Source organism: Lactuca virosa, chromosome 8 (assembly GCF_052849685.1).
Source record: "Lactuca virosa cultivar CGN04683 chromosome 8, Lactuca_virosa_CGN04683_v6, whole genome shotgun sequence".
In the NCBI taxonomy this organism is placed as follows: Eukaryota; Viridiplantae; Streptophyta; class Magnoliopsida; order Asterales; family Asteraceae; genus Lactuca; species Lactuca virosa.
In genome coordinates this window covers 71,025,361-71,049,470 of record NC_136433.1, presented here as the reverse complement: position 1 = coordinate 71,049,470, position 24,110 = coordinate 71,025,361, and the positions used below count along the sequence as shown (strand labels likewise).

At 34.6% G+C, this 24,110-nt stretch overlaps 1 protein-coding gene and 1 pseudogene across 3 annotated transcripts; both read right to left on the bottom strand.

The window, feature by feature from the left end:
- Positions 1–798: 798 nt before the first annotated feature.
- On the bottom strand, positions 799–1,579 carry LOC145134882 (calcium-binding allergen Ole e 8 pseudogene; annotated as a pseudogene).
- Positions 1,580–10,345: 8,766 nt separating this feature from the next.
- Positions 10,346–14,628, bottom strand: LOC145132798 (CDP-diacylglycerol--serine O-phosphatidyltransferase 1-like). Of its 3 annotated transcripts, none has more exons than XM_079067705.1 (13): positions 14,274–14,628; positions 13,266–13,456; positions 13,077–13,142; positions 12,926–12,985; positions 12,723–12,813; positions 12,532–12,586; positions 12,349–12,428; positions 12,107–12,223; positions 11,763–11,847; positions 11,563–11,654; positions 11,226–11,479; positions 10,837–10,925; positions 10,346–10,752 (listed from the first exon to the last, which is right to left on the bottom strand). In XM_079067705.1, exons 2-13 carry the CDS (start codon positions 13,436–13,438, stop codon positions 10,625–10,627), a joined length of 1,290 nt encoding a protein of 429 aa, XP_078923831.1. In that variant the 5' UTR covers positions 13,439–13,456; positions 14,274–14,628; the 3' UTR covers positions 10,346–10,624. The 3 variants fall into 3 exon arrangements, with proteins under 3 accessions (XP_078923831.1, XP_078923832.1, XP_078923833.1); XM_079067706.1 differs by having other exon boundaries at positions 14,324–14,628; XM_079067707.1 differs by lacking the exon at positions 14,274–14,628 and adding an exon at positions 13,886–14,174.
- Between the last annotated feature and the right edge of the window lie 9,482 nt (positions 14,629–24,110).

Sequence of the window (24,110 nt, the reverse complement as noted above, 5' to 3'; positions counted from 1 at the left end):
TAATCCAAATTAAATTAATAAGATTGGTCCCTGGCATTTGACACATTCTCCGTAACCTCCTCATGTGTGCACCCATTATGCCTTTGCTACACATCCCCACTCTCCTTGGTGTCATAAGAAAACATAACTAGAAAAGTATTGTTTCCCTCTTATGCAAAGTCAACATTACACATACAAACGTGCAATATATGTATCAACATGTAGAAGTTAACATTGAACGAAATCCATGTGTGTGTGGGTCTATGAGAGAGAGTATGATATGATGGTATTGGTTCCTCCCTGTGAAGGTTGTTTCAAGTTGTATTTTTTTAGTTCTAGTTTGTGGTATCGATTGTTTAGGTTGTTTCAATTTATTTTGCATGTTTGTCGCTATTTTGTATCATCTCCTCTTCACACTGGTAGTTAATTTGGATCAGGGGCTAAGTTTGTAACATTTTCTATAGTTAGAGTGAGACAAAAACATTAGAAACCAAACATGTACGATATTAAAAAATATACAAAAGAAAAGATTCTATTATGTCGGTCACTCGTTCGATTAATGGAATTATTCAAGTATCAATTATTCAAATAACAACAAAGACCATATAATAATATTATTCCCATTAGTTCTTTCAATTAACTAAATTTCTAAGAAAATATCAACCATATACTTGTGCTCATATAACTAATATTGCTTGAATTATTTTTGTTTATATTCAAACAAATTAACAAACATTAATACGGAATTACAACAAGAACAAGAAAAATAAGTTGATATTTATAAGTTAACGAGTTAGATCAAAATCAAAAGTATCGATGTTCTTGTTCAATGTTCATACTTCATACCGTTTAGTTTAATCTTACAACGCATTTAGTTCTAACTGAATTCAGAAATTCGAATCACAATCTGTCATCAGAATTATTCCAAAAAGTAGAAGTAAAGAGATATAGATTACACCGATTCTATAAATCACTTGGATGAATTGTTGGACTTGGACATCATCTTCCTGAACTCCTCAAAATTAACATAACCATCGCCATCGGAATCCACGGATTTGATCATATTAGTACAATCATCAAGGCTGCAGTTTTCTTCCATTCCCAACCGACTTAAGATCTGGTGCAACTCGGAAGCCGAAATCAACCCGTTCTTGTTCAGATCGTAAAGCTTGAACGCATCATGAAGCTCCTTCATCCCGCCGTCATCTTCGCCGCCGGTGTTAGCGCTTCCTTTAAGGAAACCGGCGAACTCCTCTAGGTTAATGAAACCGTCGCGGTCGGTGTCGATATCCTCCATTATTTGCTTTACCACGTCCAGAGACGTGTCGGATCCGAGAGCCTTCATGACATCGACGAGCTCCACGGCGGTGATCTTGCCGTTTCCGTTGACGTCAAAACGGCTGAAGACTTGCTTTACTTCGTCCATGTTGGTAAGATACGCCGACGAGTTGTTGCTTTCAGTTGCCATCGCTGAAAGTAAGGATGGGATAAGGGGGGGATATGGAGAAGATGAGTAGGAGATTGGACGCGTGTAGAGTAGACGACGTTAGGGTCGAATCCAATTCGTCAAAAGCTGAAATGCATCAAATAATGGTCAAAAAGGAGCTACAATTATTTATCGCATGTTTCTTTTCATGAAAAAAGAAATTTAATAGCATTGAATAAAAATTAAATTTTTTTAGACAAAAATACATAAATGGTCACCGTCGTTTACACCCCGTTCCCGAGTTCAACTTAACGAGAGAAAGGAAAAGAAATGAGTGGAAATGAGAAGAAAATAAAAAAATTGATGTTTCCGAGTTTCATTAAAGGAGGGAAGTGGAAGGAAGTGGAGAGAAATGGGAGGACCACTTTCCCTCCTAACTTTCCTTCCGATTTGGGAGGATTTGGAAGGAAAGAACAAAATGATTCATTTTCCTTCCACTTATCTCCAACCCGGGAACACGAAAGAAAATTTTGTTTTCTTTTCCTTTCTCTTCTTTTCTCTCGTGACTTTCTTTTCTCTTCTCTTCTTTTCTTTTGTTAAACTCGGGAACGAGGCATAAAAAAGTAATGTTTAATTTTTAATTTTTTTTCCACAATATTTATGGTTATATCAACATAATCTTAATTTATAAATCAAAAAGCTTTTCTCCTTCTTTGTTTTTAAAAGAAGTTGACTTCGAACTTTTCCTCACAATGGCGATGTGGAAATTCGGCAGTGAGGATTACATCTTGGACCGACTTCAACATATGAAGGAGATTCTGGTCTTTTGTTCCATTATTTGGTTGGTGCCTATTTATTGGGTAGGAAAACCCTCCGATGTGCCCTAGGGCACACACTGTGATTCCAAGTTTTCTTATATCAGAAAACAAACTTGACGAATGCCTGAAGCAAAAATCTGCAACTCATGCCATTGAGTATTACAAGTCCGTAATGTAACGGCCCACGTTTTCTATACATACTTCTAATGGAATTTTTAGAGTTTTATCTATAATTGCGGAATTCTATTAAAATTAAAACACCTTAAATCTCAGGTTTAATCACATATTTACAATAAAATCTTACATACAAAGTTGAACAACAAGGAAAATAAAAATTTATTCTTCTATTCTGGGTCTTTGTGCTCATGTCTTCTCATGTTCACCGACTGCTACCTGTTACCTGCTACCTGCTATCCGCTACCAGAACCTGTAAAACATGAAACATCTACTACGTCAGACCACATGTCTGGTAAGGTATATTCTATTCAGTTTTCATGTTTAATGTACGCTTTCTTTCTTATCTCTTCATTCTCTTACTCTGCAATGTAATCTCTTTTTATAATAACATACACTACTATTCTTCTCATTCATCTATCTATTGTATCTTTTCTCATCTCTACATACTTTATCATTTGTCTTCTTTTCTTATTCTGCTCTATTCTCGATCTCATCTTTCTCTGATCTTTCTCTACTCTACTCTTACTCTTCCTTAGCCTCTTCAGAGACACATGTCTTACATTCTCTTAGCCAATTCTCAGGCTCATCTCATACTCTACACACATTCTATCTTCTCTTTCTTTCTTTCACACACTTTATCTCTTTAAATCTTTCTCTGCTCTTCTCTATATTATGTGCATGCTTTTCTTTATCTATTGCTCTGTTATTCTCATGTCTCTTACTCTTAGTATGTCTGCATCATATTCTGCTTACTCTTCATCTATTCTTCACTCTAATGTCTCATCATTCTGTTCCCATCTAGACCCAACGGTCACATCTCATAATCTAATTGTAACACTAAGTTCGAGGTATAATTGATCATGCAGAGCCTTCTCCAATAGCATCCTACTTTGGCCACTGCGTCGTGGCATCCATATACCGTGCCGCGGGGCAAAGTACATTGTCGTCTACTTAGGACGAGAACGTAACTCATTCTCCGTCACCCTCACCGCGGCGTGACGATTACTCACCGCGTCGTGGTAACTGCTTGACAGGAATTCCTTAGTTGATTCCATTCCAACTTTGGAATAGTTTTTGTCCCAACTTCTAATGCGCGTAACTTCTTCGTTTCTAACCCGTTTTCTATGATCTTTATATCCACACTAAGATAAAGGAAGAACACTAAGAGGTTTGCTTTAATTGTTAATGTCTAGCACGATATCATATTAATTCACGTGAATGTCAATAACGATGATATATCTTGATCACATTTACTAAATCAAAGGATCCAAACATCATTAATGTATGATTATATGTAACATCCAGTTTCGAGATGTTTCTTATTTTGGATTTTGGCTTGCCACAACATGGTGATGGAGGAACCACGACGTGGCATTATCTGTTGGAGGAACGCGCATCCATGTTGTACCACGATGTGGTAGGGAGCAGGCCACAACGTGGCGGCTATTTTGGTCCAAAAACCTAGATTTACGGGTTTGTGCCTTATTTAAAGACACTAAATCCTAGGGTTGCCTCATTTGGCAGCCTCCACCATTTGAGATCTGATCCCACCCAAAATTGTCACACCTCGAAACCGATGGCGGAAACGTTCCGGGGCGGAGGACGTCATGCGTAGTATCACAACAATTGTATCATAGTAAGCATAGTAAACACAACCAGACATTGAATACATACATAAAAAAGGTTTACATTGTTTAATACATAGTTTATACATAACAGTATATAACAAAAGTAAAATACGTGACTCCAAAATGCTCCGTCTTCTCCAAAAGTTGGCAAGAGTACCTGTCTATTGTTGCCCTGAGAATACAAGCAGTATTAAAATATCAGCATAAAGCTGGTGAGTTCATAAGCGTTTAGTTCTGGTGAAAGAAATATTTCTTTGATCCTTTGAAAAGTGTTTCCCAAGAAAATCCTATATTTTCTTATGAAAGATGTTTGATTATCCATTAGTTATATGTTAAACCGCCTGTTTATGAAAGGTTGAGTTATCCCAGAAAATCCTATATTTTCCATAAAAGTTGATAGTTGGTTATCTGATCTGGAATGAGGTGTACAAGTATCTACCATACTTGTATCGTTAGATGTAGTTTCCTTGAAAAACCCTGTTTGCTCTCTGTGAGGTGTATTAGCCTTATTACATTATGTTGGTGGTCTCCCAAGTTTTCGTTATGGATGTCATGATTTTATGAAGTGGTTGGAGAAAGCATATGGAATGTGTTGGTGCTATTTCCAGAGATCCTAACCAAGACAGATTTCAAGGACACAATCCAATTTATGTGGGGGATAATTGTAACATCCAGTTTTCAGGACGTTTCTTATTTCAGATTTTGGCTTGGCCACGGCATGGTGATGGAGGAACCACAACGTGGCATTATGTGACATCCCCATTATCACGGCCAGAAAAGACCGATTTTGTTTATGCTTTATAAAAATCAGAGTACCTCTTTTAATAAAAATGTTGCGGAATTTGTTCCCAGTAAAACATGATAAATACGTTATCAAAGCATTTCCGAATAAAAGTATTTTTATTCATTTTAAAACATTTGAGATGTCATCGTCAATACAGAACACAAGCATAAATAGAACTTACATTCATTATCACTAGTGATTTATATCTCCTTAATCTCTCAGTGTAATGTGACTTCATATCAACACCTGTGATATAAATAAGCTGGAGTGGGTCAGGTTGGGAAACCTGGTGAGTACATAGGGTTTTCAACCCACAATAATATAATTATTATGTTTATTCATCAAACAATTAACCCAATTACCCATCCCCATTATCGTATTTACTCTTAAGGATTTACCCTAAGAATCAACTATTCCTCGTTCATTCATTCCTAAGGATCATCCTAAGGAATTGGCACGAAGTCCATCGTCACCGGGTTTAGGCACTAAGTCTGCATAGTCGCCAGGGTTTATACAACAGGAACTAAGTCCGCATAGTCGCTAGGGTTTAGGTACTAAGTCTGCATAGTCACCAGGGTTTAGGCACTAAGTCTGCATAGTCGCCAGGATTCGGACACTAAGTCTGCATAGTCGCCAAGGTTTAGAGTACACCGGGTAAACACATTGTTCACAACACCTACAGGTTGCGAGCCTGCTAGTGTTCCACTGGACTGTCTAGAATAGTCCGTGGTTGTCATCCATACTCTGCTAGATGACGGGGCCATCATTTGGGTAAAAGGCTTCTCTCATTGTTCACCTCTCACCCTTATCTCATGGTCTATATCACCTCTCATCTCATCATCCAACTCATATTTCATCTACCCATGTTTTACCCAACATATTTTGTAGATATAAAATACATATACAGTTTAAATCATTTAAAGCATGTATGAAATCGTTCATCCAGCATAGACGGCAAGTATTCAGATAATATGCACACATAGCACGTAATTTATATACAATACTTCATATCTATGTGTAAGATGAAAGTAACTATCCACTCACTTGATAAGGTGGTGACTCGGTATTCAGACAACGCTTCGTTTACTTAACACAATTTCCTTTGACAAAACCTAGTATCATTACCACTAGAGTTTAGTCTAATGTTTGACGAGACTAATTAATAGTCTTGGTATTATTATCATTATATAAGATTTTAACACAATACTTTTCACCCACTATGTACAGACAGGGGCCAGACATGGAACACCGGAGGGCATGATCATTTTGGCATATAGCACTTCTGAAATCCAGCAACCCAAGCGGTCCTCCAAACCAGATTCCCCGTACCGTGAGTGGTTAAAAAGATATTATAACGACACTTATATAACTCATAATAATAGCCCAAATATTTATTATAAGATCCTAAGAACATTACTATATTGAAACATAAGCTATACTAAAGATAAGGTAGGCGTAGCTTACTTACACCGGGTTTTTCTCAAAACCGGGCTCCGCCGAAGCAGAGTTTCTGAGCCGAAGGCTCTTCTTTTCGGAGCTGTCGGGCGCTCCGGGGCTTCCGCCTCGTGCTAGGGAGTTACCCTAGGCTTGGGGGGGGGGGGGTTGGGAGGCTAGAGAGAAAGTGTGTAGAGATAGAAAGAGAAGGTGTTTGTGTGAGAAATGGAGGCTGCCCCGCACCTCTATTTATAGGTTGGAAATCTGATCGACTCGCCGAGTCGAAGTACTGACTCGCCGAGTCCATGCCACATGTCACCATTTTGGTGGCAAAACGTGGGTGACCTATATTGTGCCACGTCACCCCTTTTGCAGCAGCACCCTGCTGACTACTAAACCCCGTAGCTTTCGCATACGAGCTCTGTTTTTGACGTTCTTTATATCCAAGCGTAGGTAAAAACAAGATCTACAACTTTCCTTTTGACTCAATTGGCTAACTCTCGACCGATCTTAAATTTAACAGTGGGAGGAGATTATACTGTTAAATGTTCGCGTAAAATTCATAACTTCTACATACGGACTCCGTTTTCGTCTGTCTTTTTATCGTTGAGTTCCTATTAATGAGATCTTCAACTCTCATTTAGGTCGCGTAGGCCAAAAACCGCTCGAACTAAAATTCGAGTTTCGGGCCGTGCACTGCTATGCCAAATCTTAGAAAATTCATAACTTCCTCATACGAAGTCAGATTTGGGCGTTCTTTTTATGGACGCTCTCGGTTTAACATATTCTACAACTTTTGTTTAGATTGCTAAGGATAAAAAGTCCTCTATCGTAAATTCACTATTTACGTCTCCAGGTGCCGTGCCGGTTTGCCGCGAAACTTCGACGGGCCATAACTTCTTCGTTATAACTCGGATTTCGGCGTTCTTTATATGTACGGAACCCTTGTAACATATAATAATAATTGGTTAAGATTATTCCTTCTAAATAATCTTCCATAAAAAAGTCATTTTTGACGCTTATTGTCTTTAAATTGACTAGCCCGGATGTACGGGAGTTACACATTATCTGTTGGAGGACTGCGCATCCGTGTTGTACCATGATGTGGAAACTATTTTGGTCCAAACCCCTATATTTTCGGGTTTGCACCTTATTTAAAGACACTAAATCCAAGGGTTGCCTCATTTGGCAGCCTCCACCCTTTGAGATCCGATCTCACCCAAACCCTAGCCTCCATTGTTGATTTTGTGAGCTTTTGTGGTGACTTTGGTACCTTGAAGAAGAAGAAGGTGTCCTTGGTGGATAGATCCAACAAGAAAATCTTCTCATCATCATCTTGCGTATTTTATGGACTCTTATAAGTCCTCAAGCTTCTACCTTTTGTATTCAAGCATGTTAGATCCAGACTTTTACCTACTTTTCTCCATGTTTGGGATGATTTGAGTGGATGGGTTTCATAAAGTTGGCAACTTTATAGGTCCTTGTGGTTTCTTTGTAGTCTCTTGTCCCAGATCTGAAGAGTTATGGAGTTTCGGGTTCCATGCATGAGGTTTAAACCTTATTTTCACCTAACTTGAGTTCAAGACATGCATTGGACATGCATGTCTATAAAGCAATGATTTTTATGATGTACTGGGTGTATGAGAGTTTTCTGGAAAGTATGGATGAGTAGCTTGAAGGATTAAGAGCTGAATGCATTAAGCTGACCTGATCAGTTTCCACGATGTGGTGGGTTGGTCACCACGACCTGACATCGGGCAGTCTTTATGACTGTTTGATCTTGAAGCTGCCAGGACGTGGCCAATAGGTGGCCACGACGTGGGGGTCAACTGAGGTTGACTATGACTGTTGATTTTTTGAGCATGTTAACTTTTGGTCAACTGGTCAACTTGAGGGTTTTAGGATGTGGACTGAGAGAGTACTTATATATTGTTGTTTAGGTGCTTCGTAGTACCAGTCTTCACTGTTGAGAGCTATTGTGTATAAATGCTATTTGCGAGGCGAGTCTTCTCACTGTATTACCTATGTCATAGTGGTGTGAATGTTACACTAGTGAGTCTTATTTGTTGATTGCTGATATATGTGATTCGAGTTGCTGATAATTCTAGGACTGCTGTGAGTCCATAGGACTGCAGATAGTCCCCATGGTTGCTAATAACCCACAGGGCGTGCTGTTAGCCCAATGGGACTGCTGATAGTCCCTGGCGTTGCTGATAACATATAATTGTTATGTATGTTGTGTTGTATGTGATATTTTGGGGAACTCACTAAGCTTCGTGCTTGTAGTTGTGGATTAAATGTGTTTCAAGTACTTCAGATGATCACGAGAAAACGAAAGCTTGACTGTACACACATGCCTATAATTTTTGAGATTCCGCATATTTATGATACTCTGATACTGGGTGATGGTATTTGATATTTATGGTTTTCTTGACTTGGTTTTATGGAAAAAATGTTTTTAACTAATTTAAAAATGAAAATTTTGGTTGTTAAATTGGGACGTTACATTCTAAACATCCACTGAGATTATGTTAGTTATTTTGTCTAATTAGACCGTGTAAATTGATATAATTCTAATATATTAATTTTCATTGTGCATGATTCTTAAAATTGTTTTAAATCCAACAATTCCCAACAATGGTATCAAGGTAACTTTTAGACATTATAATCACCATTGATTGATTTTGATTGTTCGTGTTCATCGTTCTTGATGTTCATGGTAATGATCAAAACACTTCAAAATCAAAATATTTGGACATTTAGCGTTTAATGGTTTTAATATAAATTTTTTCAAGAGATTTTATTATGCTTACGGTTCCAAGAGAGCTAAAATGACTTTGGGTTAAATTTAAGCGATATGATCCCCCATTTGAGTTAAAACGAATTTGGGCGATTTCTAGTGGTTGCTTACAACTCCTAGAGAGGTACTTAAGTCGTTGATAAGAAAATGTTTGGTATTAAGTCCTAGCAGGGTACCGTAGTACTGTAATAACACCCATGTGTATGAACCGGTAAAAGGGATGTAGATTGGTCTATAGTTTTTGTGGAGTTTGGACCTACTACTTGATGAGTGAACCTAATGTAAGTTGTTATGTCTGTCTCTTTGTCATTGATCTATATTCGAAAAATGATAAACCACACCATCTGAGTAGCCCACATGAACCCGTCCCAAAGCCACGTGAGAGGTAAATCCATGAACACTAGCAATATTTTGGGCTTGTCAGGATTTGAACCATGAACCCTCCTGTGCGGAATTATGCGGAATTCCAGACTTTAACCATCATGATCTCATCATGTGGGCAATCTATTGTTTGTATAGTACAATGGTCGAACAAATGACAAACAACAACCAAAGGGCCTTTGGCCTAACGTATCAAGAGGTTACGGATAGGTGCCCCATCAACCAAAAGGTTGAGGGTTCAAGTCCCGCTTGGGACGAAATGTGTGTATTTAGGAGTAGAGTAGTGAGTGTGTATGTAAGTTATAACAAAAATGACAAGCAACAGTTTCGATATTTATTTTTATTCTCGTTGCACATTGCGAGTATCATGACCTATCAAAAGCCGAACAATATTTGGTAAGAGACTCGAAAAGCCGAGAGAACGAAATATGAATTGCGGAATATATAAATATTAGCTGACAAAATGAGACACGAAAAACGAATATGAGACAACATGACATCTATTTTAGAATACGAATTTGGCAAAAGCTTAGAACACGAATTTTGCAGAAAATACAAAATTAAAGAGTGTTCTTAAGTTGTTTATATACCAAACAACTACACCCACTTTATACACATGGAAGAAGAGTAACACGGTATAAAATGTGACAAAAATTAGTTAAAACGCTTACATGAACCCTAATAGACAAAAAGCCGTCTAAAACTAAGCACTTTTCTGGACCAAAAATAGGCCTTTCATAACTAATTAATGGGCCTAAATCTAAATCAGTTAACCAGGCCCATTATCCACCTTTAATATATAAGGCGAATAGGTTTCATCATATTTCAACATTTTCTTGATCTTATAAATATATGTTGATCAATTCAACAAAGAGACATTATCCATACATTTAAAAAAGTATATATATAAAAAGTACATAGTTCAGAAATTCTTTTTATTTGCTTATGCAATCAAACAAATTACAGATTCTTCTCTCATTTTATTGTCATTGAAGAATCCTTGCCTTTTGGCTTTCTGGTGTGATTTGGTTGTCATTTTAACCAAATAAAAAACTCAAAAGGAGAATTTATCCTTTTCCCTTCTGGTCTTGAAATAATAAGAAGCATTTACAATTTCAAATAATTAGCATTTACAAACATCTAACACCAAGGAATCAAAGAATTGCTAAATCCCACAAATATTTCTTTAAAAAATTTTCATACGCGCTTTTGGATTATAGTTTGACGGGATTTTCGTGTCCACATGATCAAGAATCCCAAAATCCCAATTCCAGCAAATGTCCACATCACCACCAGCCAACTTGGCATTGGAGTTGGAAACAAACCTAACAATAAAAATAATAATAATAACAATAATAATAATAATATCATCAACAAAAACAAAACTACTTGATGAAAATAAAACTCACCATATCCAAACTTGATACATATGAAGAGTTCAATGATGCAAATTGCAAGGGAAAGCCAACAAAAAGCTCCCACCTTTTTCACCGGTTTTCTGAAAACATATTTATATCACCATAAAAGAAGTTATATAAGTAACACAACCCCTCTTTTAGATTTTCATTATAAAAGAATAGTGTTTCAAGAAAAAGATGTTTGTACTGTGTTTGACATGTATTGGACTATGACTGATGTCAATGAGACAATGTCAGATACCCTTAAATACTATTTATACTGTGTTTGACATGCATTGGACTATGACTGATGTGAATGGGACAATGTCAGATACCCTAAAAATACTACTATTATATATGGATAAATATAAGAAAAAGAGAGGTTTTTTTTTTTTTTTTACCGATCTTGTAGGTAAGAATTATACTCTCGAATAGTAGGGATAGCAATGAGCCACCAAAGGACCAATCTATAAACAATGATTGGGTTTCTAGGAGGAACCCAAAGGCAAAATTTTAAGAAAAAAGTATTGAGTTCAACTGTTAAGAACACAATGCAAAGGCTAAGAACTTGAATGAATCTCCATGGCCCAAGAAGTGGATGCCATTCATCTTTGTCCCAATGTGCAGGAGTGAATTGACCCAATGTTCTTTTCACCTGAAAAAAGAAATAAAAAATCAGTTAAATAAAGAGTTTTTTGGAGCTTAGATATTTAGTAAATGTATAAAAAGATGATGTACTTTGCCTAATATATTCGGTTGACGACTTATTCCAACCCATTCGTATGTTTTTCCATCAAAATATCGAACAGTATGCATTCCTGCCCATATACCTGTGCAAAAGCAAGGGCTTTTTAGTAAATTTCCAAATGTATATGTTGAAATTTGAGTAATTTGGAGATGATAAAGTACAACACTATATGCTTTTTATGGTTTCTTACCAAACCAATTGCAGATTAATATATCAAGAATAATGCTATCCCACCAACACTCATTGAAATTTGGCAACATATGGCGAAAAGTAAGCTGAAAAATAAAAGAAAAACATTAATTCATATGACAGAAGCTCAAGTTTTGAAATAAAAAACGAGTTATATTTCAATTTGTCATTCCATGATTTTTTTTTTTAAAAAAGAAGGTAATTTGCTTGTCCTCTTTCCAAAAATAAAATGGAAAAAAGAAACAACACTTCATGGCTAAGGAATGGAAGGAAGGAATCACATTCCTTCAAGAATGGAATGAACCATTCCATTCCTGTGCTGATTCCAACATACCAAACACTAACCTCCATTAATTCAAATCCAATTGATAACACCCATAAAAGGGGCTGATTACGGATCATTATTGCTTTACCCCACCACCCGAAAATATGAGCAGGAACAAATTCATCAAAAAGTGTCTCCTGAAAAACCCAAAACAATTTCAAATCTAAAAATGAAAAAAGACTTGTTTGATACTCAAAACTACAAAATCTTTTTTCAAAAGGAAAAGAAGATATGAAAAAGATTGTGAAAGAAGAAATCATACATAAACATTTATAAACCTGCTAGTTGGATTATCAGCCACATAAATTCGACAATCACTACCATATGATCTCTCAGGAAGCTCTGAAAAGATGTCAAAGATAAAGTCAAAGATAAAGTCAAAGATAAAGTCAACACATCAAATAAACCAATTTATATGAAATGTAAATAATAAAAAATATGTTACCAACTCCAAGATCAGGGTGGAGATACTTCATAAGCTGCCTAGCATCATCACGATTCTGACATGAAAAGTTTTAGGTGGCGGGGATTGTGGAAATTACAAATTTGCCCCCCAAAAAGGTTGAGAAGCCACTATGATATAATGGTTCCATATAAGGGTATTAGCATAAAGAAAGTAAAGATAAAAAAGTCAACCTGGAAAAGCAAAAAAGTCAAAGCAACAAGGTAGATAACAGCCATTCCATGAACTAAACGCCAAATTGCAGGATGTGGTCTAATTAGTAACCTGAAAAAGATCATGAGATTGAAAGATTAAAGTCTTGTAGGGGTAATGTTGTCATTTTCTCAAAAACTTAATTATAATGATATGGGCAACTTTTTTAAATCAAGAAACTTACGTTGAAGGAGCTTGCAGCAAACAATAAGTCAGAAAAACTGCAATCATTGCCCATATGCCCCTTTAATAAGAAATAAAGATTAGAATAAATGAACAATAATTGCATGAATGACACAAAATCATCACATGAATAATAATAATAAAAGATTCACCTTTTGACTGATGTAACAAGATCAGGCGATGAATTACTTTCAGGAGTAAGAGCTCCACTTGCCCAACTGAAAAGTAAAATAATTTAATCATAACTTATACAAAAACAAGATTTTAAAACCCAAATGAAATGGTTAATGATTAGAAATACAAGAATCTTGATTTTTGAGCATGAAATTCAAGAAACTTACATAAGAAAACATGCACCAATGAATAACAATGAAATAGTTCGAGGCTTGTAGGCCCAAGCTGTCCATGGGTCGAGTTCTTCATCAGTAGATGAAGTGCTCACTTCGCCATTAATATTGTAATGAATTATATGTTCTCTTCTTCTTCCTCTCCTATTAAAACCATTAGTCTCCATAAAGCTGTATCTTGATCACTACAAAACAAATCACACCATGATAACCATGATAATCGATTATGTAATTGCGTACTATTAGCAAATAAATTAAAAAACCATGATTATAGTTGATTAGTGAATAATCCTTAAAAGAAGTCAATAAAGGGATATGTAAAGTAAAAGTACACAAGAAATTAAGGCCGAAGGGATGTGGTTTTATTTCCATGGAGAATAGCTGGATGCAATGCATGAATTTAAAAAAGGGGCAAATGAATTTAGGTTGACTAAAAGGTCAAGATTAGAAAAAGAAGAAACGGAAGAAGACACAAAACGTCATACGATTATCATTTTATAATCAAAGAATTTAAATTGATTTCAAAGATTATCGTATATGAAGAATTCAAGTAAGATTCGAGAGGAAATTTATGAGAAAAACACTATTTTCACACACAGAAAGAGATTAGAGACCTTTGATAAGTTGACGAAATTCTATCGATCCTTGCTTTTCCTACAGTTTTCTAATTAAAAAGGATCGAAGAATGTATCAATTCCACAACATAATTCAAACACCCACATATTGGCTTTCAATCATATCGCCATCGAATCTCAAATCAAACACTAAAAAAAAACCATGTCGTCAAAATGCGATGCATAATCAACAAACCCCACTTGAAATTTCCATCAAACATTGAAAACCCATATCAGAACCAAAAAAGAATACAGAAATTAATGAAGAGATGGTAATACAGAGTGCATGAAAATGGATAAAGAAGGTACATATAGGTATTAAAAAGTACACAGACATACATGTACATCAGAACAGATTATCAGGAGAGAGAAAGAGAGAGTTTATTACATATTAACTGAGCCCTAGCCGCAAGATTGGAAGAAAAAAAAGATCCGTACCCTTTGATCTCTGAAAGAAAAGAGGTCAATGATGAAATATATATTGGGAAGAACTGATGGAAGGTATGATTAATCAGGGTTTTGAAAGGCTAAAAGCTAACTGAATTCTTTTCTCTCTTTCAATTTATATTCTTTCAAAAAGGTTTCTTGATTAATCCGTGTCTGTATATATATAGGGCGTGTATGTATATATTGGTGCCACAGAGAGATGAGAGAGAGAAAAACAGTGAAATGGGAGAAGAAAAAGTACGATGGTCCAGAGAGAGAGAGAAAGAAAGAAGACAGATTTTATAAGATAGAGGAGAATTAGGAAGCCAAAGAACGTAACATAAATTGTATGTGTAAGTGTGTGTTGTATAATTATGCGATAATAATATCCTTTTGTTTTATTCTTTTTATCTCCTTTTTCTTCTACTTTTTAAGTTTCAAGAAAAAAGTTTATGGCTTTTATAAGTTTAGACCCAAAAGAATGGATAAAAGTTGCACAAATTTATATCGTTTAATTCAACGGTTTTGATAAAGTTTATATTATAATAGATAATTATGAGATTTAAATCTAAAGATAATAGTATAATTTATTACCAAATTAAGATCTAATACTTGAAATGAAAATTAACTTTTGCTAATATATATAGATTTTTATAAATATGTTTTTAAAATAACAATTAAATAGATTTTTTTAATAGAATTGGCTTTTTTTAAAGTGGAAAGAATTATTCAACTTAATTATGACCAACATTTTTTTTGTGCTTCTTCATTCTATTTTAAGACATTTAATCATTTAATCATGTTGGGATTTTGATTGATGTTTTGCTATGCTTTTATATGGTTTTCAGTATTCAAATTAATCTTCAAAAATCTAATCTTTTCGGGATTAGTGTCTATCAATAGGGGTGGATTAATTTGTTTAAGTTACATATTGTAAAAGTGCAAAATTGCCTTTTATTTACTTGGGTCTCCTGCTTGGTGCTTATATGTCGTGGTTTGGATATTGGTTCATTGGAAGCTTTGGATATTGGTTCATTGGAAGCTTTTTACAAAGCTTTGCTTCTTAAATGGAAGTGGCGTTTTTAATGGATTACGATTCAATATGGGTTAAAGTTTGAAAGTATTTGTATGGGAAACATGGTGGTTTTAGTTGGAATGATGGTTCGGTTCGTAAAAGATGAGTTTGGCATTCGATCATTGGTACAATCAATCAACTCATGACATCGGAGTGATCTCAATGGATGCTATTATTCGAAAAGTTGGTAATGGATTGAGTACTTCTTTTAGGAAAGACAAGTGGATTGATGATAGTCCTTTGATGGTGTGGTTTCCTAGACTTTTTATTTTGGAGACTGATAAAGATTGTTGTATTAATCAAATATGGAATGGGGTTGATTGGAATTGGAGTTGGTCTCGCCCAATCAAGGGGTACTCAATTTGCGATGCTACAAGATTTGACGACCCTTATCTTTCAGTTCGTTTTTTCGGAGTGTAGAGATAAGTAGGTGTGGGATGTTGGCGGTTCTGTTGAGTTTGTCGCGTTAGAGGCCCATACATTTATAGATGATATTATTCTTCCATACGGTTCTCTTTCTGCCAGATGGAATAAATATGTCATTCTTAAAGTAAATATTTTCTATTTGAGATGTCATTTAAACAGGTTACCAACCCGTATGAAATTGGTTAATAAAGACGTGGATGTCCCCTCGGTGGTTTGTTCTGATTTCAATGATGATTTGGAAGATATCTATCATCATCTCATTCGGTGCGAAGTGGCTGGTAATCTTTGGACGTTTTTTGAGAGATGGTGTGATGTTGTTATTCCTAATTTTGCAGAAATTAAAGATATGGTTGTTTGGATCGATTCCTTTCGTTTGTCTGTTGTCAAAAAAAGTACAGTGGAAGCAATTGTCATGATTATGTGGTGGTTGCTTTGGAATTTTAGGAACGATATTATTTTTAATGGTCAAAAGATAAAAAGAATTATGTTGATTGATAGTTTGATCAATTACTCATATAATTGGTTTGTTTGTAGAAATAAGAAACTTTCTATTAGTCGGGTTGCGTGGTTTTCAACCCCTATTCTTTCCATTCCCTTGTAATTATATCATATATGTAGGGGTGGCAAATCGGGTCATCGTGTCGTGTTTTTGTCTGACACGACACGACACGACAAAGTTTTTTGTAACACGAACACGACACGACACGATGTCGTGTTTTTTTTTCAACTAACACGAAAACGAACCGTTTAAAAAACAACAAACACGACACGACACGACAAAGATGACATAATATAACAATTAATTTATTTAATTAATACTTAATCATACATAACACGACAAACATGAAAAACACGACTGACAAATGCTAAATCGTGTCAATTTCGTGTCGAATTTTGAACACGAACACGACACGACACGACGTCGTGTTTTTTATACTTGACACGAATTCGAATTTCAGTTTCATCCCAATTTCGTTTCGTTTCGTGTATTTTTGTTGTGTCGTGTCATCAATTGCCACCCCTACATATATGTTAGCTTTTTGCTAACTTTCTAATAAAATATTCAGTTAAAAAAGTATCGAGTTAGGATTATATTTTTTGGGTGGACATCTTTAATTTCTCTATTGATGTTGAGATGAACCAAACCAATTCCAAAGGAGCAACTTGGACTAATAGGTAAGATAAAATCGAACCGAAAAGTATGGTACAATCTATTTATTTCACTCTTTAATTTATCCTTTAAATGTCTTGATTCATTAATCATTATAAATCATCCACTATATTGTATTTATGATGTCTTGAATCTTTTTCATGGTGTTTGCTTCTTTATGTTTGACATTAAGTGGCTAGGTTTCTTATATGATTCTTCAATCTTAGAGAATGTGGACTCGCTTCAAGATATTTCATACTCATACTCATTCATTTAAGACTCAATTTCTTTATTACTTTTTGCTCAAATCTTTACAAATTGAAATATACTAATGAGTTTATATTAATTCACGTGAAATATCAACATTCAACACACTTTCACCTGCATGAGGGTAACATTATTAGTAAGCATCATTTGAGTGACCCACACCAACCACTCCAAAGGCCCACGTGGGAGATCAATCACAGAACACTAAAAATATTTTATGTGTGCTATGGTTTCGACTATAGACCTGACATCATGTGTGGAATTTCATTCCTCAATCGTAGGGACATGTAATGCTATTACTATATATCTACTGTTAAAGTTTTGATCACAACAAACATAAAATAAATCCATTTTTAAAAGACAACATCCAATTACTTAAATGAATCAACCATCTCATCGACGGTGGATTCATTCACCAAACCTCAAGCCATATGTATATCATATAGGCTTTATCATGTGATTTATTGGTAAACCCCGACATCGTTTACACCAAGAATGTATATGGCTTTACATTTAATCTAAATACAAACATCTCAACTACACAAACCAAAAGGTCAATTTTGCTTGGTTTTAACATCTCATCATAGTCTTCTATTCCAATCAAGGAATATTGATTTGAAATAGTATTATATGAGACTACGATTCATGGTAAAATCAAACAGACCCTTTAATTGGTTGTTTGTAAAAATCCAAATTAAGTATAATTAGTCCATATAAGGGAAAATGACCTAAAAGGGTATTATAGTTCTCATTTTATACACTTTTATTCCTTATTTTTTCTTGTAAAATAAACCCTTGAACTTGTTTTTGTACACATTCAATCCTTATGACCGGCTACACAGGGTTAAGTTCTCAATTTGTACACATTTAGTACTTTATGTTTTTTTTTTCAAAATAAGTCGTTGTTTTTGTACATATTTAGTCCTTATGATTGGCTTCTTCATGTTTTGCTAACGTAACATCCTACATGAGAGAATCATTAATGAGGTATTTTCATCTGTGATTGATGTGTTTTATATATAACCACTTAAAAAGATTTAAATTTATATCCTACTTATTTAACTCATCTAAAACACAATATGCAGTGTACCTAGTCGCGTAATAGTAAAGTAAAGTAAGTAAGAGTCGATCACAGGGAACATAATTCTAATTAAGAAAATATTGCTACTAATTAAACTAAAGAAACAAACTTTAACCGAGGGGGGGGGGGGTTATCTGATTTTTCAAGTTCAGAAAAACTTAATTAAAACAATCAACTAAAAATACTTCAAACTAAATCAAACAATTAGAAAATGAGATTTGATCAAGAATTAAAAGATACTTCTGTTTAGCTTTGAATCCCCCCTTTTCCTATGGTTAATTTCAAACAATGGATTAATATATGTTGGATACCAAATTAAAAGTCACTAATTATCATGATCAGACTAACTAGCATATATCAATTCATGAAACTTAACCACAATGATCATGCAAATTAAGAACACTAAATTGATTTTGAAGATCTCTTTGGGCTATGAATGAACAGATCTAAGGATTATCTATCCATGATCAAGATAAGACAATCACACAATTATTATGATCAAATAACGCTCTTTAACACTGTTACTAACTTTACCATTTATACTAGGGTATGATCAACCTCTAGCTCTAGCAATTTAATGATCATAAACAACTAGGAAAAAACAAGTTCATGCAATCAATGGCCACTTAAATACACAAAACTTGAGGCAAATTAATGAAGATAGGAATTTTTAACATGCTAAGATGATGATCTACAAAACATAAGCTAAATCCAATTTCAATAATAAATAAAAACGAAAATTAAAACATATTAGGGTTCATGTAATCTAAACGAAAGTAAAGGGTATATAGCCCATGATTACAATAGAAAACCACGTAATCAAAGAGTAAGCTAGATTAAACATGATAAAACTATGAAAACCGGATGATTAGTTTTAGATCTTTACTCCAATCTCTTTAATACTCTTTCTCCAATCGAAATCTGATCTCTATGGGTTTCTCAGAGGTTTTTGGTTGCTTCCCCTCGAAAATCTCAACACCTCTCTTTTCTTCTTGACCTATTTATCGGTATTTAAACTTGCCAAAATCATTCATCCACATCGTGCCCACATGTTTTCCATGCTGTGGAATCCACTTAAAACACGTATGCAGCAAGTCATCGCAAATTAGTCGAGAACCTTCTATAATGCCACGACGTGGACCAGAGCTAACCACGCCATGGATTTTGCATTAAGCATGTTCTTATTCTTCTATTTTTCTTTTTTAACCCCCAAGTTCTCAACTTTGTCTAGTTTTGGTCCTATTTATTTGAGAATGTCCTTTTTTGCTACAAAATAAAATTTATACTAATAAGTACCCAATATCTTTTTATTTTACCAAAATATAGATCAAATTTATTAAAATAATGCATAAATATATGTATAAATATGACAATATTAGTGACTCATCTGGGCAATGGTATCATGTGTCATTAATAACATTGTACTTTTGATATTAGTAATTGTTATAGTACAATACCAACTATATTTAATACGAGTAAAAACTTCATTCAATAGCAATATCAACTACATTACATCAGGTGGAAAAAAAAATTTCATAATGATTCCAATACTAATATCAACCAAATTTCACTTAATTATAGAAGATTATAACCCTATCTCTACGTTGAATTCTTCTTCAGCTGATTCACTTCTTTATTGAGACATTAAACCTCCTCTTTAACAACTGCAATCTCATCTTCAAAATTTGGGGTCAATTTGACATCTTCCTCATCTATATATTGCCAAAATTTTCACTTTTTATTTGGTTTCTTCAATAACAAAAAAATTTAAGCATGTAAGAAAGAAGGTTAATTTGAAAAGAACACTAAACTCATTTGCTAAAAAATGGTTAAAAGCGACATGCAAAGGAATTAGGGAAAACTTTAAATTTTCTTTTACATAGTGTTCTTTTGTCCGATAAGTGCCAAGTCGAGTTAGGAGGAAGCAATCATAAATAATCTCATAGCAGATATGATATTATTTGTGCTTGCTTCCTCCCAACTCGACGTGGCACTTCCCAGACAAAAGAACACCATGTAAAAGAAAATTTAGAGTCTTCCATATTTCCTTGGTATGTCAATATTAACCATTTTCACTAAATGACTTTTTTGTTCTTTTCAAAATTGACCTTCTTTCTTACCTGATTAATATTTGTTTTTTTGTTACTGAAGAAACCAGGTAAAAAGTGCAAAATTTGGCAATAGATAAATTGTGACATCCCCATTTTCACGGCCAGAAAAGACCGATTTTGTTTATGCTTTATAAAAATTAGATTACTTCTTTTAATAAAAATGTTGCGGAATTAGTTCCCAGTAAAACATGATAAATACATTATCAAAACATTTTCGAAGAAATGTATTTTTATTCATTTTAAAACATTTGGGATGTCATCGTCAATACAGAAACATAAGCATAAACAGAACTTACATTCATTTACACTAGTGATCTACATCTCTTTTAAATCTCTCAGTGTAAAGTAGCTTCATATTGACACCTGTGACACAAATAAGCTTGAGTGGGTCAGGTTGGGAAACCTGGTGAGTACATAGGGTTTTCAACCCACAATAATATAATTATTATGTTTAAACATCAAACAATCAACCCAATTACCCATCCCCATTATCTTCTTTACTCTTAAGGATCTACCCTAAGAATCAACTATTCCTCGTTCATTCATTCCTAAGGAATCGGCACGAAGTCCATCGTCACCGGGGTTTAGGCACTAAGTCTGCATAGTCGCTAGGATTTATATAATAGACACTAAGTCCGCATAGTCACCAGGGTTTAGGCACTAAGTCTGCATAGTCGCCATGGTTTATACAACAGGCACTAAGTCCGCATAGTCACCAGGGTTTTGGCACCAAGTCTGCATGATCGCCAAGGTTTAGGCACCAAGTCTGCATGATCGCCAGGGTTTAGAGTACACCGGGTGAACACATCGTTCACAACACCTACAGGTTGCGAGCCTGCTAGTGTTCCACTGGATTGTCTAGAATAGTCCGTGGTTTTCATCCATACTCTGCTAGATGACGGGGCCATCATTTGGGAAAGGCTTCTCACATCGTCCACCTCTCACACTCACCTCGTGGTCTATAACACCTCTCAACTCATCATCCAACTCATATTCCATCTATTATATCTACCCATGTTTTACCCAACATATTATCGTAGATATATATATATATATATATATATATATATATATATATATATATAGTTTAAATCATTTAAAACATGTATAAAATCGTTCATCCAACATAGACAGCAAGTACTCAGATAATATGCACGCATAGCACGTAGTTTATATAAAATACTTCATATTTATGTGTAAGATGAAAGTAACTATGCACTCACTTGAAAAGGTGGTGATTCCGAACTCAGACAGCGTTTCGCTTCTTAAAAAAAATAATTTCCTTCGATGAAACCTAGTATTATTACCACTAGAGTTTAGTCTATTATTCGTCGAGACTAATTAATAGTCTAGCTATTATTACTATTATATAAGAGTTAAACAATACTTATATAACTCATAATAATAGCCCAAGTACTTATTATAAGTTTCTAATAACGTTACTATAATTAAATAAAAGCTATATTAAAAATAGTATAGGCGTAGCTCACTTACAGCGGGTTTTATAGAAAACCGGGCTTTGCTTGGAGCAGCGTTCCCGGGCCGAACAGCTCTTCTTCTCGGAGCCGTCGAGCACTCCGGGGCTTCCGCCTCGTGCCAGGGAGGTTCCCTAGGTTTTTCGGGGGGTTTCGGGGCTAGAGAGAGGTTCTAGAGAGAGAGTAAAGAGAAGAAAGAATGGGAAATGTGTGAAGAAAATGAGGGTGGGAGAGGTTCTATTTATAGAGTGAAAAATGGCTGAACTTGGTGCCACATGTCACCATCTAGTGGCAAGACTTGGGGAGAAAGCAATGGCCAAGATTGTGCCACATCACCCATTTTCGCACAGCACACTTCCGACTTCTAAAATCCGTAACTTTCACATACAACCTCCGTTTTTGACGTTATTTATATCCACGCGTAGGTAAAAATAAGATCTACAACTTTCATTTTGACTCCGTCGGCTAATTCTCGACCGATCTTAAATTTAACAGTACGAGGAGATTATACTGTTAAATATCCGCGTAAAATTCATAACTTCTACATACGGACTCTGTTTTCGTCTGTCTTTTTACCGTTGAGTTCCTATTAATGAGATCTTCAATTCTCATTTAGGTCGCGTAGGCCAAAAACCGCTCGATCTAAAATTCGAGTTTCGGGCTGTGCACTGCTAAGCCAAATCTTAGAAAATTCATAACTTCCTCATACGAAGTCATATTTGGGCGTTCTTTTTTTGTATGTTCTCGGTTTAACGTATACTACAACTTTTGTTTATATTTCTAAGGCTAAGAAGTCCTCCATCATAAATTCACTATTTACGTCTCCCGGTGTCGTGCCGGTTTTGCCATAAAACTTCGACGAACCATAACTTCTTCGTTATAACTCGGATTTCAACGTTCTTTATATGTACGGAACCCTTGAGACGTATTCTACAACTTGGTTAAGATTATTTATTCTAAATAATCTTTTGTCAAAAAGTCGTCTTCGACCCCTATTATCTTTAAATTGACTAGACCGGATCTACGGACGTTACATAAATGAAGTACATGTCAAATTGACCCCAAATTTTGAAGATGAGTTTGCATTTGTTAAATAGGAGGTTTCATGCCTCAAGAAAGAAGTAAATGAGCTGAAGAAGAATTCACATAGTGATAAGGTTAACATAAGTTGTAATCTTCTATAATGAAATGAAATTTGGTTGGAATTGGTATTGAAATCATTATGGTTAATGTATTTTTTTCACCGGGTTGATATTGTTATTGAATGAAATTGTTAATGGTATTAAATGTAGTTGGTATTGTACTACAATAGTTACTAATATCAAAAGTACAATGTTATTAATGACACATTATTCCACTGCCTGACGAGCCACAAATGAGAACACCTCATTAATGATTCTCCCATGTAAGATGTCGTGTGAAGCGTAAGCAAAACATGAAGAAACTGATCATAAAGACTGAATGTGTACAAAAACAACAAGGACTTATTTTGACCAAAAAAACATTAAGAACTAAATGTGTACAAATTGAGAACTTAACATGGTGTAGCTGATCATAATGACTGAATGTGTACAAAAACAACAAGTTCAAACTTATTTTACAAGAAAAAACAATAAGGACTAAATGTGCATAAAATAAAAACTATATTATCCTTTTAGGTCATTTTCCCTTCATATAATTTATAATTTTAATGATTTACATCATTAAATTTACTAACTATTTATGAATATTTTATCAATTAGATTAGTAACTCATGAACGAGACACCTTCGATGAAGATATACAGTTTAAGAAAAATTGGATATTTCTATATTTTTCACACAAATATTATATAATATATCATTGTTGTAAATATAAGCTAAAACATATATCATTAAATTAAAATATTAAATCACTGATACTTTTTATCAGGATTTGTTCCCCAAATATATGTTACGTATTAATTTATGAATATCGATTATATAGAAACATATTCTTTTGGTAATCATTTTATTACACAACGAATCTTCTACTCTAATAAATGAAGATTTTTTTTGTCACATGTTATACTCTTATTCATTTTGTCAAATGTCATTTTGTGGTTATTTTGAATTGATTTTTTTTGCACATGTCATTTTATGGGTTCTCCTATTTTATTAAATTCCACATATAATAATTATAATAAATGTAGTAATAAATGAATATCAATTTCATTAATGGGCTTAACTTCTAATTT